The sequence below is a fragment of the Juglans regia genome, chromosome 10 (assembly GCF_001411555.2).
Source record: "Juglans regia cultivar Chandler chromosome 10, Walnut 2.0, whole genome shotgun sequence".
Taxonomy (NCBI): domain Eukaryota; kingdom Viridiplantae; phylum Streptophyta; class Magnoliopsida; order Fagales; family Juglandaceae; genus Juglans; species Juglans regia.
This window is the reverse complement of record NC_049910.1, coordinates 30,643,662-30,667,370: the sequence shown is the minus strand read 5'-3', so window position 1 is coordinate 30,667,370 and position 23,709 is coordinate 30,643,662. Positions and strand designations below refer to the sequence as shown.

At 34.0% G+C, this 23,709-nt stretch overlaps 1 protein-coding gene across 1 annotated transcript; it reads right to left on the bottom strand.

The window, feature by feature from the left end:
• Nucleotides 1–5,335: 5,335 nt before the first annotated feature.
• Nucleotides 5,336–7,883, bottom strand: LOC109018977 (senescence/dehydration-associated protein At4g35985, chloroplastic-like). Its single transcript, XM_019001179.2, has 5 exons — nt 7,077–7,883; nt 6,766–6,896; nt 6,479–6,645; nt 6,291–6,375; nt 5,336–5,725 (listed from the first exon to the last, which is right to left on the bottom strand). The coding sequence occupies exons 1-5, from the start codon at nt 7,656–7,658 to the stop codon at nt 5,557–5,559; spliced, it is 1,134 nt and encodes a 377-aa protein (XP_018856724.1). The 5' UTR covers nt 7,659–7,883; the 3' UTR covers nt 5,336–5,556.
• Between the last annotated feature and the right edge of the window lie 15,826 nt (nt 7,884–23,709).

Genomic DNA, 23,709 nt, shown 5'->3' with positions numbered 1-23,709 from the left:
GGGTTGATTCCAAAGATGGCGGCAACGGAGTGTGTAGTCCACGTGTCGGTCAATAAGGCTAGGAATCGGTACCTGGCGATGAGTTAGGGACAGAATTGGAGAGGTCGAAGGGTATCACATTTGGGGGGTTTTGGTGGGAGGTATGTCTAGTGCGTGAGATCCATGCATTGTGCATGTGGCTCAGCCCCCTAAGAGAACTCTTATTGGATTAGCTAAAATCTAAATTCCATAAAAATTTAGCTATTGAACTATAAAATGTGATCACATTGGAATAGCTAAATTTCAAATAATTGAAATTTAGGTACAGTCACTTCTAAAGTAATTTCCAAATTTGAAAGGCACTGTTTATTTATCAAATACATTTTATATCATTTATTTCTCTCTCCCGAGGTCTCCATCAACGTCTTTCTCCTTTCCCCTTCCCACGGTTTTCTCCCTTCTCTCTCAAAAACCAAACGCCCTTCCCACCAAAACCCGATATTTCATCTTCGACCAAATAGACCCACCACTGCATCACTACCACACCACCACCCCACATCTCATCGGCAACAATGTCACCGGCCACTGTGCCACCGCACTCACCAAAACCCCTCTTTCTCTCGCCAATCTGCTTCTCCGAAGCTCAAGTAATCTCTTTCTTCATATAAGATTCGATTCTTTTGATGATCCCTAACTTTATTCCGCACCTCGCCATCCCTCGCATTCCTCTTCTCCAAACCCTAATCTTTGATTGTGGATGGGTTAAGTTGTTTGTGGATCTATTTTCTATCTCTATTTATGATTGAGAGGCTGCATGTAAGCAAAAGAAAAAGCAATAATTTATATAAATATGTTTCCGTGAAAATTACACATAATTTATACAAGAGCTGTTATAACAGAATAGCAAGAATTTAAATTTCAAGTTTACATTTGAATAAATTACGACTACAGTAACTTTGAAATTTCAAGTTTGTGATAATTCCCAAGATAAAGTATACTCCTCTTCCATCGTAACCTCCTTAACTTGGGCAGTATATTGGACTTGGTCATCAACAGTTCAAAACATGATCCATATGTCATTTGAACGCCTTGTATATGTATGTGTGTGTATATATATATTATGGGAACAAAGTGATCACATGAATGGGAGAATTCAAATACATCAGACAATACAATATGTATATGTACATGTGTGTATATTTATGGAGGTTGATATTGGATCATATATATTTAAGGTGTTTTATGTTTGGAAGAGTTATGTGCCATATACCTATATATTCTTATTCCATTTTCATCCCATTAAGCTGATGAGACATTGTTTATTGAGTTTTAACTATTTTTTGTGAAAAAAAAAAAAAAAGTTGATTCAAGGATTATAACAATAACAAATCAACACCATAAATCCATTTTTTAATTAATTTGTTGACCAAGATACTATTGGAAATTCCTAACTAAAAGTTAACCCATTTCAATATAAAAGAACATGTTTGAATCATTTGATTTAGAACAGCTCATAAACAAACACAGAGCTTTGTTGGTTTGTATTCCTTTTAATTACATATACAAAAAGAACCCCATAAATTTCAAGATGATAAAAAATATTGTTCTTTTGAAAATATAAAGTTTACTAATTGATGGGTGGAAGTTTTTCTTGTTTCAACGTTACAGTGCTATTGAATATTTACCTGGTAGTGCAAATCAGTTCACATCTTACACTTTGCTTGTTTGGTTGTTATTGCATTGCATTGCATGCTACCTCTGGGTTAGAAAAAAAAAAACAGATTCTTCTAACCATTCATATATGAAAATAAGAACTTGTCAATTCCATCATTGGTGTCACCAAGCATTTCTCCAACATCTCATTATGTCAATGTTATTTAACCTACTAAATTGATGCATTTATTGAGCTGGAACTGAGCATGCCATGAAGATAAGCCACTCGACCATTGACTATTGCATGACTCATCCTAAATTGACATAGTAGATTACTCTTTTGTGATCTTTTTGTGGATGTAAGATGTAGATGTATTTTGTAGAAATACAAAGTTCTACCAATGTATTTTGTAGATAAGACCTGAATGTATTTTGTCGAAATATAAAGTCCTACCAATGTATTTTGTGTATTTTGTGGATGAAGTTGTATTTAGTATTTGAAGTTGTTTTGTGCATCGCCCAGATAGAGAGATCTTCTATAGTTTGCTCGAAATGAAGAACTATTATTTGTTACAAAAAGTTTTACAAACCTGAAAAGAAAAGGAAAAAAAACTGAAAGAAGCTCTACAAACCTGAAAAGAAAAAAATAAAAACCATTATTTCTTTTCTACAAACCTGAAAAGAAAAGAAAATAAAAAAAAAATTAAAAAAAAAAAAACCGAAAGAAGCTCTACAAACCTAATCAAAGAGTACCGATACATCTATGTAATCTAATTAAAACATATTGTTGAAAAGAAAATAGAGTATATATGATTGTTTGATAGAAGAAGTTTGGTAAAAGAAGATGGTTGGATGAAAAATTTAGAAGATATGATTATTAGATAGAAGAAAGTTTGGCAAAAAAACTATATGGTAGAAGAAAATTTGGTAAAAAAAAATATAGTTAGATGAGAAATATTAGATTCGTTTGTACATTTATATAGAATTTTAGATAAGTTTAATTAGACGTTTGTGGTAATAGCATTAAATGACAGTTGAAAAAATATAATTTTTTTAACCCATAATTTAATTAGAATATGATTACTAATTAATATATAATATTATGAATAGTAAAATATGATAAAATAAAATAAATTCATAATTAAAAATATTAAAATATTTTTGAATTATTAATTACTCATTACTATATAATGAATAAATAGATAATCCAATATAAAGATTTGATGTGAATAAGCCAAAGTCAAATTCATCTTTTATTATTTTATTGTCATATAATGAAAAAATTGTTATTTTAATATAGAGACTTATGTGAATGAAATAGTTAAAAGTTAAATTCATCTTACATTAATAGAAAATGTACTTTAGCTTTAGTTAATCCAATGAGAGTATTCCAAAATGAGGACAAGCTAGATGGCCTAGTTTAGATAAAGAAATATTTTTATTTCATCTTATTTCATATTCATCTCAATATCTAAATATTATACATATAAATACTTTTCAATTTAAAATCTTTAATTTTTCATCTAATTATTATCTAATTATTACAATTTTCTTAAATTTCTAAATAAAACATAAAAAACAATTCAACTTTTTTAAATATCAAAACAAAAATTATATTCTAAAAATATTTTAATTTTATAATATTTTTATTCACATTTTTCTCTATCATTTTTTAAAATTCTATAAAATATTTTAACTCAAATCATTTCTAACTCATCTTATCTTAATTAAAATATCTTATTATTATTAATAAATTATCTCAATTTATTTAATCTTAACTCAATATTCAAACCAAACAAGCGAAACATAGCTGAAAGAGAAACCATAAAGGTTGAGAGAGCTCCTCCCTATGTCTCGAAGGTTGGCACTGTGGTGGAGTGCCACTACCTATGGAAGAAGACGCCTTGCTGTGAGAAAGGAATAGAGAGCCACAAGGCGCTTTTTTATTGGTCAATTGTAATAGATTTTAATGGTCCGAGTATCTATAACTTTCTTGTATTCAAATATCGTAATAGATTTTAATATATCACTAGCCAAATGTCATGCCTAGGTGTTGCTACTATTGTAGATTTTTTCCGTGTGCTTGGGCTTTCCCTTTCAATCACGTCAAAACAATTTGTTTTACTGATAAAAACAACGAAGCATAGATTGTTAGAGGTATGAGTTCATAGTAGCATTCTGATCTGTACTACATGTTACATTAGAGAATCCTCAATTAATTATTTAAATTCATTGAAAATTTAACTATTAGAATATAAAATGATATTAGTTAAATTCTAAATAATTAAAATTTAACTACAGTCACTTTTAAAATAATTTTTAAATTTAAAAATAATTATTCATACATCAAATATATTTTATATCAATTATTTCTCTCCCTTTAATATCAATTATATCTCTTACTTTTAAATGACAATTAAAAAAATATAATTAAAATATGATTACTAATTAATATATAATATTATGAATAGTAAAATATGATAAAATTAAATAAATTCATAATTAAAAAAATTAAATATTTTTGAAATTATTAACTATTCTTTACTATATAATGAATAAATGAATAATCTAATATAGAGATTTGATATGAATAGTCAAAGCTAAATTCATCTTATATTATTTTATTATCATATAATAAAAAAATGGTTATTCTAATGTAAATATGTGAATAGAATAGTCAAAAATTAAATTTATCTTATATTCAAAAAAAATATACCTTAACTCCATTGAGAGTGCTCTAAAACGAGATTTTGGAAATGTAAAAAACCAACGTTAGTGGATGATGAAATAAAAAGAAAGGGAACTATTAATTTAAGATTCATTCAACTGAGCTAAGTTTGATTTAAATTTAAACATATTCTAATATTCAAATACTTAACTTTCAAATCGTTAAACTCATTTCAATTCAAAATATCTTTACAAATTGGACCCATAACTTTTTTTAACTCAATAACTTTTTATATATGGAACTCACAATTTTTTTCAACTAAATAACTTTTTTACACGTGGAGCCTACAATCCTTTTTAACTTTTTATAAATATATTTAAACTTATTTTTATATCTAAACACATTTGAATTTATTTTAAGTAGACTATTATTTCAACTCACTATATTTATAAAAAATTCAATTCAACTCAACATGCAAACCAGCTAGCATACCAAGTTGGGATCTCATGCCAACAGCCAACTTTGGGGCATTGACTGAGGAAAACTGAGATCTGGGGAGCATTTTGCCCCCATTGGGCACAACGTACTCTATCCTCTTCAACTATATCTGCGACCTCCTACTTACACAAATCGGGCCCCGAGCTTAGACGAAATATAGGCCAGCTTTCTTCATCATCACCTGCTCCTTTTATATAATAGACCTGTGTTAAATTATGCCACTTGATCAGGAAGAGGCAGGATGCTAAAGGTAAATGTTAAAAACTAAACTTGACTTTATTGCTGCAACTGACGAGTTACTTTCAGTCAGAATTTGAAGGGGCAACAGTTATCCAAGTTTTTATTAGCAGCATGTGGTTGTGTAAAACGTCCAAGGACTTGAATAGCATTATATGTCATTAATTTAGACTCTAGAATTTTCTTTTGAATTTTTATGGCCATGTACTTAAGCTTGAATCAGAGTATGAAACAGAGTGGCGTATTCCTCTTCCATTTTCTTCTTTCTTTTGTGTTTTGTCTCCAACTTGTCTCCAACAGTAAAATAAGCACCTCCATGGCTAGCTTTCATAAACCGTGTCAAGAACAAGAGGCTAAAATGCATGGATACCACACCCACCATATGAACAAAGAAGAAAAAAGGGCATTATTGCTGAGTTTACATGCTGAAAGTGATCATTTGGGGACTGACATAGCGAAGAACCCCATGACACTAAATTGCCATAAGGCTTTGTTCAACGTATTGTTCCAACTTCGGCCCTTCAAGATTTTCTGGTTTTATCCTTTGCAGCATTCTTCAGTACTCCCGTGGAGATGGATGATGCCGGATTGATGGCCTTCCGTATCTTGAAAATGTTCCAAGCAGTGTTGGCACAGTGCCCTGCGGTCGCAAACACATGCTCGGTGGCCTCCCCTGCATCTTCCCCAAACCTGGTGCTCAACAACAGCATTTTCAAATAACAGATTAAACTTCACCACGCAAGTGAAAATATCTTGAAATTATTGGAGTAAACACGTATTTAAAGTGGGAGAGATCAGCTCAAATCTCACGTTTTGGTGAATATTGATGAAAATATCTTTCAGGTTTGGTGTTGTTTCAATAGATAACCATATAGATTGAATTGACATCTTGTTGGGAGACGTATTTGTCGTCCCAAATCCCAACTAAGATGATAATGTATGACATGGTAGAAGCTAGACGATTTAGAGAACTCAAATGAAATCAAAACAACAATTCTTCAGAGTTTCCAAAAATTCTATATTTTTCATTCAAAAGGGTAGAATTCAGGATGTGCCAGCTAAAAATACAAAAACCATGTGCAAGTGGTAGCTAGCAGTTAGTGATAAGACCAGGAAATGTCTAGAACTCGGTGGCTTCTTTAAGTTTTGCTAAAAACTCTAGATTGATCAAATATATCATGCAATTGTTCTTGTAGAAACAATGTCTTAATAAGTATTTTGTGTGCATTGTTATTGTAATTGTATGTCAAAGTACCTTTTTGTGACCATTCTTGTTGTAGCACGGGAGGTGGCGGAAAGTGCTTGTTTTTCAGCAACTTCAGCTGCATCCAAGACCTTGTCTACAGAATTGGCAGGGTGGACCAGTTTAACATGTAATTTTACATATCCATCTAAGAAAAAGACTAATTTCCACTGCTTAAAAATGTAAGGATTGGAACTTACTGACAGCGTCGAGTGAAGCCAAGACAACCTGTCCTAGAACCATGGCCAGGATTGCCTTCCCTGCCTGGGATTTGACCACAGGTTTCATCACTGATCCAGTGGCAATACCAATACCATCAAGCATCGATTTACTTAACTTGTCTGTCATCTTGGACAGCGTTCTCACACTTTTAAGTCATAAGCAATAGAAACCAAAATTGACATCATTATGGGAAAAGAGGTTCATGTTGCCATATAACATTACTATGAAATATAAGTGAAATTGCTCATATAATTATTTGGGATACCGTTTTAAGCCTTTGCTGACTCCACTCTTCTTTGCTTTGACAGTGCTTCTATTACTGTTACTTTCTCTTCCCCTGAAACCATTTTTATCCTCTTCAGCACTAGTTATAATCATCTCTCCTTCATTTTGGACCTGCACTTTTCCTCATTCTTTTATGTACGGAATAACACTTTTTCCTTTAACAAATAAACAGCTATATTTCATTGTATATGGCTGCTTCATCATTTTGATCAAAATTTTTACAGTAATTGTGTCTCTAAGAAAGCAACCAATTTTCTCATATTATGTTGGGATAGTGTAATAGAGACGAACCTGATTGACATATGCATTGCTGCATGTGAATATCCCCCTGACAATCTGTCCAGTACCCCCTGCAATCGCCTTGGCCAACACGTTATTATAATCCTCGATTCTCGGAGCAAACTCTTTCCAATCAACGTTTTTGTTTCTAGTCGTCGATGTCGGACACGAAAAGCACGCGAGATCCTTCAAAAATGAGTCCAGCAAGCCCAAGCTACCTCCAGACTGCTCCGAAAAGGTGACTCCATAGCTGAGAAGATCTCCATGATCCTCTATCGGCAAAGAGAACAGATATTGGAGGGCATCAACCTTCACTACAGGCTCATCCTGTGTCAAAGGCCACTGAAGATCTTCACCAACTTTAATGATAGTGGCAAGAGAAACATTCTCGTCGGTGACTCGGAGAAGCGTGAACTCCCCGTTGGCGAGTTCTGTGGCCACTCCTTCATCCATCAGATGAACTTTGCATCCTGGGATCCGTAAAAGGACCTCTTGTCTGAGATTTTTGGGTTCTGGGTCTTGTTGAGCAGTTTCAGAGAAGGAATTTTTCATGGGAGCGGGGGTTTTGGAGCTGCAGAAACCGAAACATCCCATCTCTGCTGTTGTGGTTGCTCTTTCTTTGGCTTGAAGGTAACTGTGTTTGTCACATCAAGAAATCAAGAAGATAATACACAAATAAAAGAGAATGATGCTTTGATTGTAACTTTATTGGATTCTTATTCCTGAGTAGAAAGCCATGGGTTAAGGTGGTGTGACTTTCGGTGGAAGAAAATACGAGAGCATGCATGACAGACTGTCCTCGATGGTTAATCATCATGGATGCCCTCAAATCAGTGTGAACACCTTTGAGAATTCAACAAAAACAGCTTATACAGGTATGTGTTGTTGGAAACTTGGAAGTGATCGGATCACAGGCCACGCCTGATTCCTGTCGGCCTAGCAGCATCTTTTGTCTGTCGCTAACAACTTAAGAGAGTCCAAGTTTCCTTCAAAAAATCTTCAACTTCAAGTATCTTATCCCTTAGATTATTCTCCGATATTTTTAAGTTAATCAATTTCCTCTAAAAAAAAAAAAACATTAAAATGGTCGTATGACAGTTATTCGCCGACATAAGTAGCATCAGTCTAAACATGTACTCATACCTATTTTCTAAGTATTAGATTTAGGGTACGGGAGAATATTTGAAAAATGTTGAGAATGTTTGTAAATAGTTATGAGTAGAAATTGAAGTTAGTTTGTAGATCCTATTGAAAGTATTTTGAGTTGTTTAGATGTGTAAAGTATATTGAGTTGTTAACTTTTGGATAGATAGTTGAAAAATGTGTGGATCTTATAAATATTATAGTGATTTTATTATAGTGATTTTTTAATATTAATAAATATTGTAGTGATTTTATTTTATTTTTATGTATAATAATGATAAATATTATAATGATTTTATTTTTAATTTATATATAATAGAGATAAATATTATAATGAATTTATTTTCATATATATAATAGTGATAAATATTGTAGTAATGTTATTTTTATTTATATATTATAGTGATTTTATTTTTTATTTATATATTATAGTGAAATCATTTTTTATTTATATATAATAGTGATAAATAATGATTTTATTTTTTATTATATATTATAGTGATTTTTTTTTTATTATATATTATAGTGATTTTATTTTTTATTTATATATAATAGTGATAAATATTATAGTGAATTTATTTTTTATTTATATATAATAGTGATAAATATTATTGATTTTAATTTTAATTTATATATAATAGTGATAAATATTATAGAGATTTTATTTTTTATTTATATTTAATAGTGATAAATATTATAGTGATTTTTTTTATTTATATTTAATAGTGATAAATATTATTGTGATTCTATTTTTTATTTATATATAATATTGATAAATATTATTGTGATTCTATTTTTTATTTATATATAATAGTGATAAATATTACAGTGATTCTATTTTTTATTTATATTTAATAGTGATAAATATTACATTGATTCTATTTTTTATTTATATATAATAGTGATAAATATTATAGTGATTTTATTTTTTATTTATATATAATATTGATAAATATTATAGTGATTTTAATTTTTATTTATATTTAATAGTGATAAATATTATAGTGATTTTATTTATATTTATATATAATAGTTATAAATATTATAGAATAGTTATGAGTAGAGATTGAAGTAAGTTTGTGGATCCCATTGAGAGTATTTTAAATTGTTTGGCATGTGGAGTATTTCCAATAGTACGAAAATACTTGGAAAGTGCTGAGGTATGTTGGCTACCCAAACACAACCTTAAACTCTTTCACAAATAATGTGATGCCATCTTATCTAACCATTAAAATTTTTCTAAACTCTCAATACAAAAAATAATTTAATTTGATCAAATTTCATAAGTTTGGATTTGGCAGCCAAGAGTACCTCAAGTATTCTTAAACACTCTCGCTATTATTTTTTATTTTATTATTACTTTTCATTTATTTTTTTACTACTTTTTATTATTTTTTTATACCACACCACCCCAAAAAAAAAATGAAGCTTTTTGTAATTGAAAAGAAACCAAATTACAATATCATCATAAGAACGAAATCCAATTAATCAATGTTAAACAAAATGCACATAGTGTTTCAAAATTGAAATGTTAAATCATAAATATTGCTAGTGTTATACCAGAGCACTAAAATGGATTGATCAATTTAACGAGGCCTGTATTTCGTTTCTCAAGTTCATCAAGAACTACCCTTAATTAATTATAGAATATAAAAAGTGGCTTGAAGTTTAAATTTAGACATCTATTGAAAAATACTTAGAAATAATTAATCTAAGATACAACAATTGTCTTTTGATCGATCGATGATTCCATACGTACAATATACTGAATAAAAAGAAGTACAAACTAATCCACTAAAAAACTAAACACAGAGTCTTGATGTACTATAGCATGGTGACTAGCTTATTGAAATGATGTAGTTGTAACCTGCTAGATGGATCACTGGTAAATGAACAAATATTAGTCTGGAATAGTAAAAGAACATTATTCATAAGCATCCACACTTGTTAGAAAAACCTATTCATTTTGAACAAAAGGGACAAATAAAAAGAGGGGGACTAAAATAATTTTGTATAAGAGATGAACCAATATATATACTATGTACCTTATGAAGCGACTTACTATAACTATAAATCTTGAGTCACTCCTCATCAACATAAATAAAGCTTGATTTTGGATCAAACTCTAAAAAAATATATATATTATTAAATGATATAAAAATCAACATTACGAAAAAGTTAAATAAATATGTAAATAAGAAATATGTTCATTACCCGATTTCACCTCAAAACTTTCAACATTGTCCAAGGAGACACGAAGATCAATGGGCATTGGATCTTTTAACCAATCTTGAGTACAAATGAGTGCCGCAACTATTATTGGAGATAATGAACTACAAAATGGGTCAAGCACACGACCCCTGAACTGAACGCTGACTTAGAAGAAACAGTAGAAACAAGAATGACCATCACATCATGTGCAACTCTCGCCAAAATATGATACTTTATTTCATTGATTTTCCACCAATTCAAAATATCGAAATTTGGAACTCGTGTCTCACAACCATGTTCCAACTATTGATCGATCTCCGATTTGTTCCTCAAATTAGATTCAATAATTTTTTTCTTATACTCAACCCAAAAATTCTACTGAGAATTAGAATCAATCATACTATGATCAACTGAGGAAGGAGGCCCAGAGTTTGAAACTCTTCTTGAACTCTCATACATAACACTAAACTCCCCATACATGTCAATCATCAATTGTTTCACTTTTGCAATCATTTCTTCGACTAAATTACCACCATATATTTTCTTAAACAAAAAATGTAAAAGACTAAATTTTCATCTTGGATCAAGAACAACAGCAATGAATATCATCAAATTAGTCTTTTCAATTGATCATCAATATTTGTCATACTTACTCTTCATGCTTGCAGCCATACATCTCAACATTGAATGACTCATTTTTTATAAATGTGATTGGATGCCACAAACCTCTTGGAAAATATGCATTAGATGTGACATACAAAGAGTCACAAAGTCTCACAGTAGCATCATAAAAAATCCTCAAAACTTTTACCATTACTCTAACTCTCACCCAATCACTAGAGTTTGGAGAGCTTAAGCTCACACTACAACAATAGCGAAAAAAAGATCATCATCATTCTCCAATCGCAAAAATTACTTTTCAAATGTTTTTGCAACTTCTAGCATGAGATAAGTGGTGTTCCATCTGGTGGGAACATCAAGGCATACAAGTTTTAAACAACTGATTTTTTCTTTCTCTATACACTTTTTGAATTTTTTTCATTCTTGCAGGAAGTGATCTAATATACTTAACCGCATTGTGCACCCTTGTGATTAAATCATCACAAAATTTTAGCCCATCATTCACAATAAAGTTCATAATATGGGCACACCACCTTATGTGAATATACTCACCCTCCAACAAATGACCTCCCACAAACTTTTTTAAGTAATCGATGGTAACATCATTTGATGAAGTATTGTCAACTGTGATAGTAAAGATCTTGTCAATACCCCAATCCTATAGATATGATTCTACATGCTTTCCAATAGTGTCTCCTATGTGATTAGGAATCAAACAAAAGTTTTATCTATTTTGTGTAATTTTCATTTACAGTCAATAAAGTGTGCAGTACAATACATATAGTTTAACAAGTGTCAATAGTTAAACTAACTCGCCCAACCGCCTTAAATACTTTCCTCAACTTCTTCTTATCTTTTTTAAATAGTTTAATATAGTCTCTCGATGTAGTGGTTCGAGATGACACTAGGAATCTTGGTTCTAGTGATTTACATACCTTCCTAAATCCTTGTGCTTCCACCACCCTAAATGGAACTTCATCATAAATTATCGTCTCTGCAATTACCCTTTGTACCTCTTTTGGATCAGACTTATATGTAGTTGCCAGGTCACTCATATTGTTATCTCCCTCATGACTCATAGTGTGTTGATTCATGGGTCTGATTATATTAGGGTACTTTTTCCTAAAAACACCAACATGATGCAACATACTTGATGTACAATATTTTTGTGTCACTTAATGAACATCTAACTATTTTTGTGAAGTGTTCCCACACCGTTGGGGTGTCTTTGCTTGCCTTCCTTTTGAAAGGGAGACTGTTTTTACTACTACTAGACAAGTTAATGTTTGAAGCTAAATGAGTAGCAATCTCATCGTCTCTTAAATTTGTAGGGGTGTCTCTCCTAAAGTAATCTATGATATGAACTAACATATAATTATCATATAAAAATATGAGAAAATATAATAATTCGGCATGAGCATGCATGATCCAAGATTATATGCCTAGAACCCAACAACACAAATACCAACAAAACAAAATGATTAATGACAGAAAAATGTTTTAGCCAATGTTTCAGTCCTCTAAAGGTTGTTCACACTGCAAAAATGATATGCTTTTAAGTATAAAGTACAACTAGACATCAAATGAGTTATTAATTGCTTAAACCAAGCTCAATCCTCTAGTTTTCAATAATTTAAAATAGAAAATCTAAACCAGAGAGCTCCAGCAAAGAAACTGAAAGGTCAGTAGCCAGCCTAGGTAAGTCTTCCTATGGTTGCATTTCATGCATATCTTTGTTTTTTTCTCTTAACTCTTGTCAAAGCAACTGAAGTCTATATTCTTCTATATGATGTTTAAGTATCTTCATTTGCAATCAAAACTTTATGTCATCCACATGCAGACCCCAGCGCTAACTCATACACTATAATAAGCTTAATTTCTAACATCAAATCAAATCCAACTACTCTGCCCACTACTCTACCCAATAGCACCAATATAATTTCCTTGCCTTTCCACCAGTTCTAGTCTTTTAACTGGTTGTGCTAATAGATCTAATGTATTATGACTTATTATTGTGCTAACACAAAAGTTCCCAACTAGTTTCATAGCCAGAACATATATGGGTCCTAGTGTACTTGCGTTGAAACACTTATCGCAAAGAGGTGGCTCCAGTTTTTATTATGGCATGTGATTTTGGCACATACATAAATACATTGCAGTTGCTTACTTCATCACATTTGAATAAATTATCTAAACTTGACCAAACAAATAGGAATATGAATCCCAAAACCAAGCGCATAAGAAAAGGGAACCTACCTCAACAAATAGAGTTGATCTTGGAGCTGCGGCCGAAGAGATAGAGAGATAGAGGCTTAGGGTTTTTTCTGGATAAAGATTAGAGACAATTGAGGATGCAGGGCTACGGTTTCGCCCGCTGAATAGCATTGGACCAACCTGCATCTAATTTCAACTCGACTTTATCGGGTGGGTGGGTCGGGTATATCGGGTGGACCGGGCCAGTAATTGTTTTTGCACAGGCCTACCCCCACCTTATCGTGCTGCCTCCCTCTCCCTATTTCGATTCCTTTCCCCTCTACGACCCTTGATGCCGCAAGCAGCCACCAGCGGCGCCGCCCCGTCAGTGAGCTTCTCTCCCTCAAATGACCTCCCTTCGAAGACCCCCCTCTCTTCCCCTGTTAAGTGTGGAAGTTGAAGTGAAGGAAAAGATCTTGACCGCAGAAGGGAAGAAAATGAAAAGGGGAACGGTGCATTTTGTTTTAATGAAATAGGGAGTTTTGATTGTAATAAAAGGACTGATGTGTAGCTAATGATATAGGAATTTTTGGGGAGTTAGTTAGATGGTGCATTTTTATACTCACTAAATATTATTTCCAAGTATAAAAGCAGATTTGGAAAAAAAACAGGGAGCTTTCAAGGTCATCTCCACAGGGAAAACTTTGTCAACACAATCAATCAAACAAAAAGTTAAATGGAAAAGGAAAAGTAAAGATGGGAGCATGAGGACATTTGTAGTTGGATGGGTTTAAGGCTATTTACTGTGAGAATGTAATGAACTATGCACTTGAAATTTGTACAATATGTAGGATGAATCTGTATTTAGATATTAAGGATGAGGGACTACAATTACTCTAAAAGGAATTAAACATGCGTTTAAGTCAGAATGAAAATAGTTTAGAAACTTTGAAAAAATCAAAAAATGTATTCGGAATTAAAACAGTTTAGAATCTTAGGAAAATTAAAAGATGTATTCGCAGGAGAATAATGACTAGGGACACAGGGTTAGGGTTTTCTCAACCATCGAGATGTTGGTCACGGGATGCATCTGCTAGTGCCAAACAAGTCATGATATTAACACATAAACTCAAGAACACATGCAATCACAAATTAAAAGCACCAATTAAAATAAAACCCTCACTATATTAATCATCATTTTCATTCTAAGACTCTAGGGCTGAGGAATCCTTGATTATTTCAAGGTCCTGATGTGCCATGAGTCTACAACAGATCAAGAGCAAGAGATTCCACAAAAACCCATAATAAATCAAAAGTGAAAATATAAAGTCAAAGTCTTGCTAAACACCACAGCAACCAACAGTACTCGAAATGAATAAACCCTAACAGAGCAACTCTTGTAATAGAAAGCAAAAGTAAAACAAAAAACAAAACAACAATAGCAAAAACTCCCCCTCATCCTTGCTCCTCGTCCCCTTTTATCACCTTCCTTCACCGTTTCTCCTTCTCTCTCCTCTAACCGTCGCCTTCACTTTTCTTCATTCTACCCTTTTGGAAGAGCTCAGTTTGCTTTAGCAGCAAAAATGCAAAGGGTGCGTGACTGAGAAGCTTAATGCTTCGATAGACTTGGGCTCGAAGGGTGAATTGGCCTTGGGCTTTTAGGCGTCCAATACCTGCATAGTTTAGACTATTATTTAGGCCATGACAAATAAAAAGCAAGTTTTTGAGAAAGATAACTCATAAACTTCACAGCCCATTGTAAAAGGTCCACTCATAAAAGTGTAACATTTAATCGTATTTATATGACCAATCAACCTCATTTGCCTTACTTTAAACAGATATACCAACAAAATATCCTGACAATCACATTTCATTTGATATAATAACCATACGATGCGTTTTTACTTCTATGTTATTAGTAATAAGTAATACAACGCATTTTTGGGTTAGTTGGATATAAACAGTTGGGAGAGAAGAAAGCAACGACATTGAAAGAGTATTCTTGTGTTGTAGTTCTTGGAGGCAGGATTTCCCTCGAAGTAAATCCATCATTAAGTTCTTAATTCAATTCTTGTTCTCGTATTTCTTAATTTCTTGTTCCAGAACTAGAAACTCCCTAATAGTTGGTATCAGAGAAGGGAGGTCCTAATGGCAGAAGGCACTAAGGCTACTACATTGAAGGTTCATGCAAAGACAATTGGATAATCAGTTGTAGTCGATACATGTCATCACAAAAAGGTTAGACCAAATGACTGACATGATTAGAAATTTGATTGAGAATAGTCGTATGATTTCACCTAGAAGAGATATGCAAGATCTCATAGTGAATGCTCATGAAGATAGAGGCATGTTACCTAGGGGGTTAGACTAGATTTTCCCCATTTCGATGGGCATAATCCATCTGGTTAGATTTTTAAAGCCAACCAATATTTTGAATACCATCAAACTCCTCATATCCAAAGACTTTTGATCACCTCTTATCATATGCAAGGAGAATCATTGATATGGTATCAAGATGTTGCTGAGGGGGGATAGTTTGTGAGTTGGGAATCATTTGTTCAAGCTATAATCACTCGATTTGGGCCAATAATATATTATGATCCCATGGAAGCCTTGACTAGGCTTAAACAAACATCAACAGTACCTGTGTATAAAACCCAATTTGAGAGCTTTTCTAATAGGTTGAAAGGGATCTCAAAGAAACACAAACTGAGCAATTTTTTGAGTGGCCTGAAAGATGAAATCAAGCTACCCATTAGGATATTAATTCCTGTGAGTTTAAGTGCTGCATTTGGCCTGGCAAAGATTCAGGAGAAATATGTGTGGAGTTCAAGATGGGCTTTGAAGTCAATGGGTGATAAGGCTAAAAACCATCTTACCAATTCAGTGGAGGGGTTAATAAGAGGTGTCTAGAGAGCAAGTTTTCAGGGAAAAAAATTTTCTTCAATGTAGATAGATGAAAAAATGAGGAGATGGTTATGTTTTCATTGTGAAGAGAAAGGGAATCTTGCACATGAGTGCAAAACTCGCATAGTGTACCTATTGCAGGTTGAAAACCATGTAGACAATGATTATGAGAAGATTGCAGATAGTCCATCAGAGGATGTTTTGGTGGAGGAACAAGAGGAAGGACTAGAAGTGTCTATTCATGTCATCTCAGGTTGTCCTAGTGCAAATACCATGAGATTGTTGGGAAAGATTGGGGTTCAACCTGTAGTGATTCTGGTCGACTTTGGAAGCACTCATAACTTTGTGGACTCTCAGGTTGCTAAGTTAGCTAAGTTGAGGGTTTCTGATGAGCATTCGTTGAAGGTAAAAGTGGCAAATGGGGATAAGCTAACAAGTGTGGGCAAGTGTGAAGATTCAAGGATCAAGATTTAAGGCAACCAATTTTTTTATCAATTTCCATCTATTGACATTGGATGGATGTGATGTGGTCTTCGGGGTGCAGTGGTTGAAAACACTTGGTCCCATTATTTAGGATTTTATGAAAATGTTCATGCTTTTTCAGATGAATGGAAGGGATACAATATTTTTGGGTCTTTATGTGGGTATCTATAAAGGAAGGGGATCAATTCTTGAGGCCTTCTTCAGTGAGAAAACAAGGCGGGTTCTTACAATTATTTTTTACTAAGATCAGTGTAGACAACAACATTGCTCAGTTAGAGATTTCTAAACTGTTGAAAGAATTTGAAGGGTTTTCCATGAACCCACTGGAGTACCACCTCTAAGGTCTTGTGACCATCAAATCCCATTAAAGAATGGAACCCAACCTATTTCAGTTCGACCTTATAGGTATCGATTCTATTAGAACTCTGAAATAGAGAATATTGTTCAAGATCTTCTGAAATAAGTTGTGATAAGCGCTAGCCAAAGTCCCATTTCTTCTCCAGTGCTTTTAGTGAGAAAAAGTGATGGAAGTTGAAGAATGTGTGTCGATTCCAAGGCATTAAACCAGGAAACTATCAAGGATAAGTTTCCTATCCCTGTAATTGATGAATTACTTGATGAATTGATTGAGGCACAAATCTTTTCAAAGCTAGACTTAAGATCTGGATCCCACCAGATCAAGGTGAACAATAAAGACATCCATAAAACTTCATTTAGGACTCATGGGGGGTCATCATTAATTCGTAGTGATGCCATTTGCACTCACTAACACTCCACCTACATTCCAAGGCCTAATGAATGAAGTGTTCAAGCCTTGCCTTAGAAGGTTTGGGTTAGTATTCTTTGATGATATACTTGTATACAATAGAGACTATGCTGAGCATTTGAAGCAAGGGTGGTTTTGGAAACTTTGAGCCAACATAAACATTTTGCTAAATTGTCTGGATGCAAGTTTGGGGAAGTCGAAGTTGAGTACATGGACCATTTGATCTTGGGTGCATGAGTGAGAGCAGATTCCTCTAAGATGCTGTCTATGTTGGATTGTCCTATTTCCACTTTCATAAAATCCTTAAGAGGATTCCTAGACCTCATTGGATAGTACAGGAAGTTCATTGAGGGCTATGGGTCAATTGTAGCCCCTTTGACAACACTTTTGAAGAAGAATTCATTTGAGTAGTCTGATTCAGCCTAGTTAGCTTTAGAATAATTGAAGAAAGTAGTGGCATAGCCATCAATTTTGAGACTACCAAACTTCTCAAAGCCATTTATAGTTGAATGTGATGCTAGTGGGCAAGGCTTGAGAGTTTTTTTATGCATGACGGGCAACCCATTGCATATTTCAGTAAAGCACTGAAGGAAAGTGGCACTATCTACTTATGAAAATGAGCTTTTGGCTCTAGTAGCTGATGTCCAGAAATGGCACCGTTACTTGTTGGAGCAATCATTTAAGGTGAAGACAGATCAACAAGCACTCAAGTTCCTCTTGGAACAGGAGGTAGGAACTTAGTCCTAATAGAAGTGGATCACAAAGTTGCTAGGCTATGACTTCACCATAGACTATAAAAAAGGTAAAGAGAATAAAGTGGCTGATGGGCTTTCTAGAATAGGTGAGGAGGAAAATGCCTCTAGTATTAATCTATTTTTTCACTCCTTTACGGATAGAAGAACTGAGGAGTTATTGTAATAAAATGACTAATGTGTAGGTAGTGATACGGGGAGTTTGGGAGAGTTAGTTAGATGGTGGTTTCATTTGATGTAATAACCATACTATGTATTTTTACTTCTCTATTATTAGTAGTAAGTAATATGGTGCGTTTTTTAATTAGTTGGGTATAAATAGTTAGGAGGGAAGAAGGCAACAACATCGGAAGTGTATTATTGTGTTATAGTTCTTAGAGGCAGGATTTCCCTCGAAGTAAATCCATCATTACGTTCTTGGTTCAATTCTTGTTTTTATTCTTATATTTCTTGATTTTCTTGTTCCAGAACTAGAAACTCCCTAGCATCCTCTCTTGGTTTCTCTCTATATTTCCCTCACTTGGTATCTCTCTCTATTTCCCTCTCTCTCTCGGAAGCCCTAGCGACTCCGTGTGCTGTCACCGTGGTCGACGACGATGTAATGAGCACACCATTGTTGGCCACCACCAACCACAACCGCTTCACTCTTAGATCTTCTCCCTCTCTCTCTCTCTCTCTCTCTCTCTCTCACCGTTGGTCCCCCTCTCTGTTTCTCTCCTTCCTCAGCCGCTACTCCCGCCGTGCACCACCAAGCTTTAGCCACCTTGAATGGCATCCATTGCCAGTTCCCTTTACCCTGCGCGAGCACTTGACACCCATAACCCCAATGCCTCTCTCAACCTCTCCTCCAACAATCATTGTCGTATGTTAAGCCCCTCCAAATAGCCCCTGATCAGTTGTGAACCACCATAAAAAACCATCGAGCCCCTCTATCAATGCCTGCAGCCATGGCAGCTTGAGACCTCCACCACCACATCCTATGTTTTGAAAACCACCGTGAACCATCAAGTCCCGACATTGTCATGCACCAAACATGTCCTCTGCCTCAATTGTGAAAGTCCACCACGAACCCTCACATTGCATCCATTCGATTTATGGTATATTTTCTATCCATTTACCTTTAGAATATGTCAAGTTTGTGAAACCGAAATTGTGTTTTGTTGAATTGGACAGATTTTCTATATATATTGACTGTATTGGTTGTGGTAGACTTAGAAGAAGTGGGGTATGGTTGTGACTGTAATGGAGTTGGAGGTGAAGTATATAGATTGTAAAATATAGGATTTGTGTTATTTGTTTAGTGTAGAGTTTAATTGGACCTTGTTTTGAGTATGTGCGTAGTTGCATGATATGATATTTGATTTCATGGACTAAGGAAATTGTAGTTGAGCAAGCAATGTTTTGTAAATTGGTAGGTTTGATGTATATGGAGTTTATATGTGCAAGAAACTGTTAGTATGGGCAGATTTTTATTTATATATGTTGAATGTATTGATTGTGATAATTGAGAAGAAGTAAATGTGTAATTGTGATGTGCATGTGTGCTATGTGTGAGGCAATGGGTTTATGGTGTAGTTTGTGCAGTGTTGGGATTGTTAATGGTGCATATAAAGCTTATAAAGCTTTGTGATTGTGTTGCGTAGATGTATTGATATGGATAGATTTTATGCATGAAATGTGTATGTTTCAATAAACTATTCAGAATTGAGGTGGTAATTGAAAAGTTGTTATGAAGTATGTGTGTTTGTGTTAGGTTGTAATTGGAAATATTTATGTATTACCAAGAGGCTTATAAGTTAGGTAAAATATTTGTGAAGGTTGGGATGATTAATTTATATGGGTAGTAAATAAGTTAGTATGTGTTATGATTTGAGTTGGGTATATGGAAGGATGGAATGGAATGATATGAATTTGTTACTAAATATTGAAGTGATATATTGCTTTGGTTGAGTTGTATATTGAGTTTAATTGGGTGATGGATTGAATATGTGTGTATTCTATTTATTGTTAATAAGCTTATCGATTGAGAATAGTACTTGTGAAGTGAAGGGGATTAATGAGCAGTTTGTGATGTGATTTTGTAGTATGTTTTATAAATTGATAAATTGAGTATGTGTATGGATTTTAAGGGATTTCTAGGTTGTGTTATGTGAACTTGGTGTATGGTGTTTAAATGGAGTAACAAGTATGTTAGTAATTTACTTTATAAAATTAGATTATGTATATGGAAGTGTGAAGTGGAATTATACGAATTAATACCAAGTATTGAAATGAAATTCTTGATTGGAATTGTTGTTGACATGTGTTGAAGCTGGAAAGATCAATTGTATGTTGGTTTAAGCGGCTGGACAAATTGTATTCAAATTGGGTTTCTTGCATTTTATGTTTGTGTGAAATATGTATAATGTATATTGCAAGATGATAATATTTTGGAAGTGTATAAGTTCTATTAAGTGGCATAAGAATTGTAGAATAACACAATTGGAAGAATTGGTCAGATTTGAGTATGTTGGATGTGCCAAGCATGAACAATGGTTGTGTGATGGATTTAGGTTAGGCTCAAATGGTAAATGAATAGAGTGTGTATCTTAGTGTTTGTGGCATTCATTGGACAGATTTAATGGTTAATCTTTAAATTTATTCATATTGATAATTGAGTATAGAAGTGGTTTGTAATTGTATGATTATGCTTGGTTTTTAGGTTATGCTTCCTAGTTGATTGTATTGAGATGTTATTATGAATGTATGAAGTTTGGATTGAGATGGTTTGTCTTGAAGTGTTGGGATTAAATGGAGTTGTAGTGAACTTTGAGAAACATGCTAATGTTGTTAGTTTTTAATTGGAAAATTTTTGTATATTTAATGTGTTGACTATGATAAATTATAAAGAGTGATGTATTTGGTTGACTAAGGAAGATTGTATTGAATGTGTGGTATGTGTATGAAACTTGTAAGTTTTGTGAATGTGTGGTGTTGGTGTATAAATGGTATGGGCAAATTTCATGTATTGGGTGTGTTGGTTTGGATTGTAAGGGAGTGGATGGTATGCATTTTGACATATTTATATGTATTAAATGTATTGAGTATGGATGAAACTTGTTAAAACAAATTAGTGCTTTAAATAGATTGTATGTTGATTTTAGGTGATAAAGGGATATGACACGTGTATGTTTGGTGAATTGTATATGTATGTTTAGTTTGGATTGTGTAATATATTTGTAGGTAAGGAAGTGAATGAGAACTTGAGTTGATGTTGGATTGGATAGTATGTGTATGGATGATACGTATTGTATTTGTAGTTTGGATCTAATGGTGAAGAGTGACTAATTTGTAAAGCTTGTTGAGTGATGGTTTGGAGGTTAAAGTGAAGTATAAGAGCTCATTTTATTAGTTAGAAAATAAAGTTAGGCTTTTAGGTTCATAGTCTAGGCTTACGATTTATGAAATTGATTATGCTTCAACGATTGAATGATGACTTGTATAAGATAAATGAAATAGATATTATGAATACCTAAAGGTATAAGTTTGTACAATTAGGGATGTCATGAAGAAGCATGCAAGTAAATAGTTTACGAAAATTATTTGGGCAATGACTAGTCTAAGTGGAGGAAGTTTAAGTAAAGAACCAGTTGGAAGTTAATGTCATGTGGAAGGGAATGCACTAGAGTTAGGAGTGGTTTTTATTATGCAAGTTCTAAGTTTAATATTCTTATGTAAATGAAAAGGAAATGACGTAAGGTTATGAATGCATATAGGTTGTCATTTGACACACATGTGAATGGACCGTATGAAATGAAAATGGCATGGACTCTAGGAAAGTATTATGTTTATACTCTTCTAGAGTTTTTTAAACATTATGAAAATGAAAATGAAATATTTTTCTTTAGAAAATAAAATGAAAACACTTTTATAAATATTCTTTTATGTAATGAAAGAAAAGAAAATGTTTTCCTAGAATGAAATGATGCTTTATGAATCTATGCTAATGTATTAATGTTTAAGTATATGTATGTAGTGGGATGAAGTTGTAAAGGCCACTCAGTGCCTTCGTTTCTCTGGGAGAGAGTGTGAGGTTTCAGTGCCTTGGGTTTTCACTCAAAGGTTTACGTCTCACTTGATGTGAGTTTGCGTGGCTGGTTTTGCTGGTTTGAGGTTTTGTGGCTGATTTGCTGGTTTTTTTTGGTGTTCTCATAAGGGTTACGGCTCACCTCATGTGAGTTACCTGGTTGGTTTTATTACTGGTTTTTCAAAAATGGAGGCAGAAGACTTGGCAACACAATGGGAGAGGTTCCATCTATCAAGAGAAGAAAGCTCTTGTTTCCATGCAAACCCAGAACAATACACCGAGGAAGCTGCACGGGGCAAATACTGTATTGTTGGAAAGGCCCTAACGGAGAAGAGTGTCAACAGTGAAGGTTTTAGGGTCACCATGTCGCATATATGGAAGCTGGAAGGGTGGGTCATCTTCAAGGAGTTGGGAGAGCAATGCTTTCTGATTGAATTCCAAAAGTTGGTAGATAAAGAAAGAGCACTAAGTGGACGTCCATGGAAGATATTGGTCAGCAATTTGCAGGATCCATTGGGCACGTTATCAAAGTGGAAGCTGAGGCTGATGGACGTGCTTGGGGAGGTGTCTCAGAGTAAGGGTAGCGGTGGATCTACATAAACCTTTGCTGAGAGGGAAATGGCTGAAGCTAGGTGAAAAACAGCATTGGATTTCCTTTAAGTACGAAGGTTTACAAAGTTTTTATTTTAAGTGTGGGGTGCTGTCTCACAAAGGAAGAAACTGTGCACGGTTGAGAGCTGAGCAACTAGGAGATGAACAGGCCTCGTATCAGTTTGGACCCTGATTACGAGGACAACCCAGGAACACAAATTTATTTGATAGGCGCAGGTATGGTGGTGGTGGAGGTGGAAACCAACGTAGTGGTGAACAGAAAGGAGATAGTGGCGGAAGTGGAAGCCAATGCAGTGGTGAACAAAAAAGAGCGGGAAAGCAGGATATGTCCTCAGCAGAAAACGAGGAAGAAAAGAAGCAAAGGGTCCAATCTCAACCACCAACAAAAGAAACAATAGTAGGCGAAGATTATATTCAGGGTGGTTATCTTGGGAACCCTAAAGATCAAATGGGACAGGCAGATTGGATCCCAGAAGTCAAGCAGTCAACACATGGGTATGAGGTGTTTAGTCTCGAGGGAGCCACTGAAGCTACTGATATGCAAGGGATCCAAAAGAATATGGGACAGGGTTCTGAAGTACCAAAAGAGGCCTCCACGTGCAAAGTAAATAAATGGTCCCCACTTATGATCTTGAAAAATGGGGAGTCCTACAAAGGAGTGAGGTGGATACTACTAGAAGTCTTGCTGGCACTAGGCAAGTATCCGGGAAAAGGGTGGAGACAGGTAAGTTGGATAGTATAGATGATCATGTGAACCCTAGTAGGGTTGACTTGGTTAGTACTGTCAGAAGGTGGAAAAGGAAAGCACGTGAAAGAACATCCCATGAGGAAGACAATGCTGGTGCCTCTCTGACTGAAACACCTAACAGGTCCACCAGAGTGTTTTACCAG

Bases quoted from the DNA above. Each gene is read 5' to 3' on its own strand.
- LOC109018977 (XM_019001179.2), bottom strand. From the start codon at position 7,658: ATGGGATGTTTCGGTTTCTGCAGCTCCAAAACCCCCGCTCCCATGAAA. The intron at 6,646-6,765 runs GTATCCCAAATA...ATGACTTAAAAG, and splicing joins GTCAGCAAAGGCTTAAAACG to TGTGAGAACGCTGTCCAAGA. The intron at 5,726-6,290 runs GTACTTTGACAT...GTTGAGCACCAG, and splicing joins ACAAGAATGGTCACAAAAAG to GTTTGGGGAAGATGCAGGGG.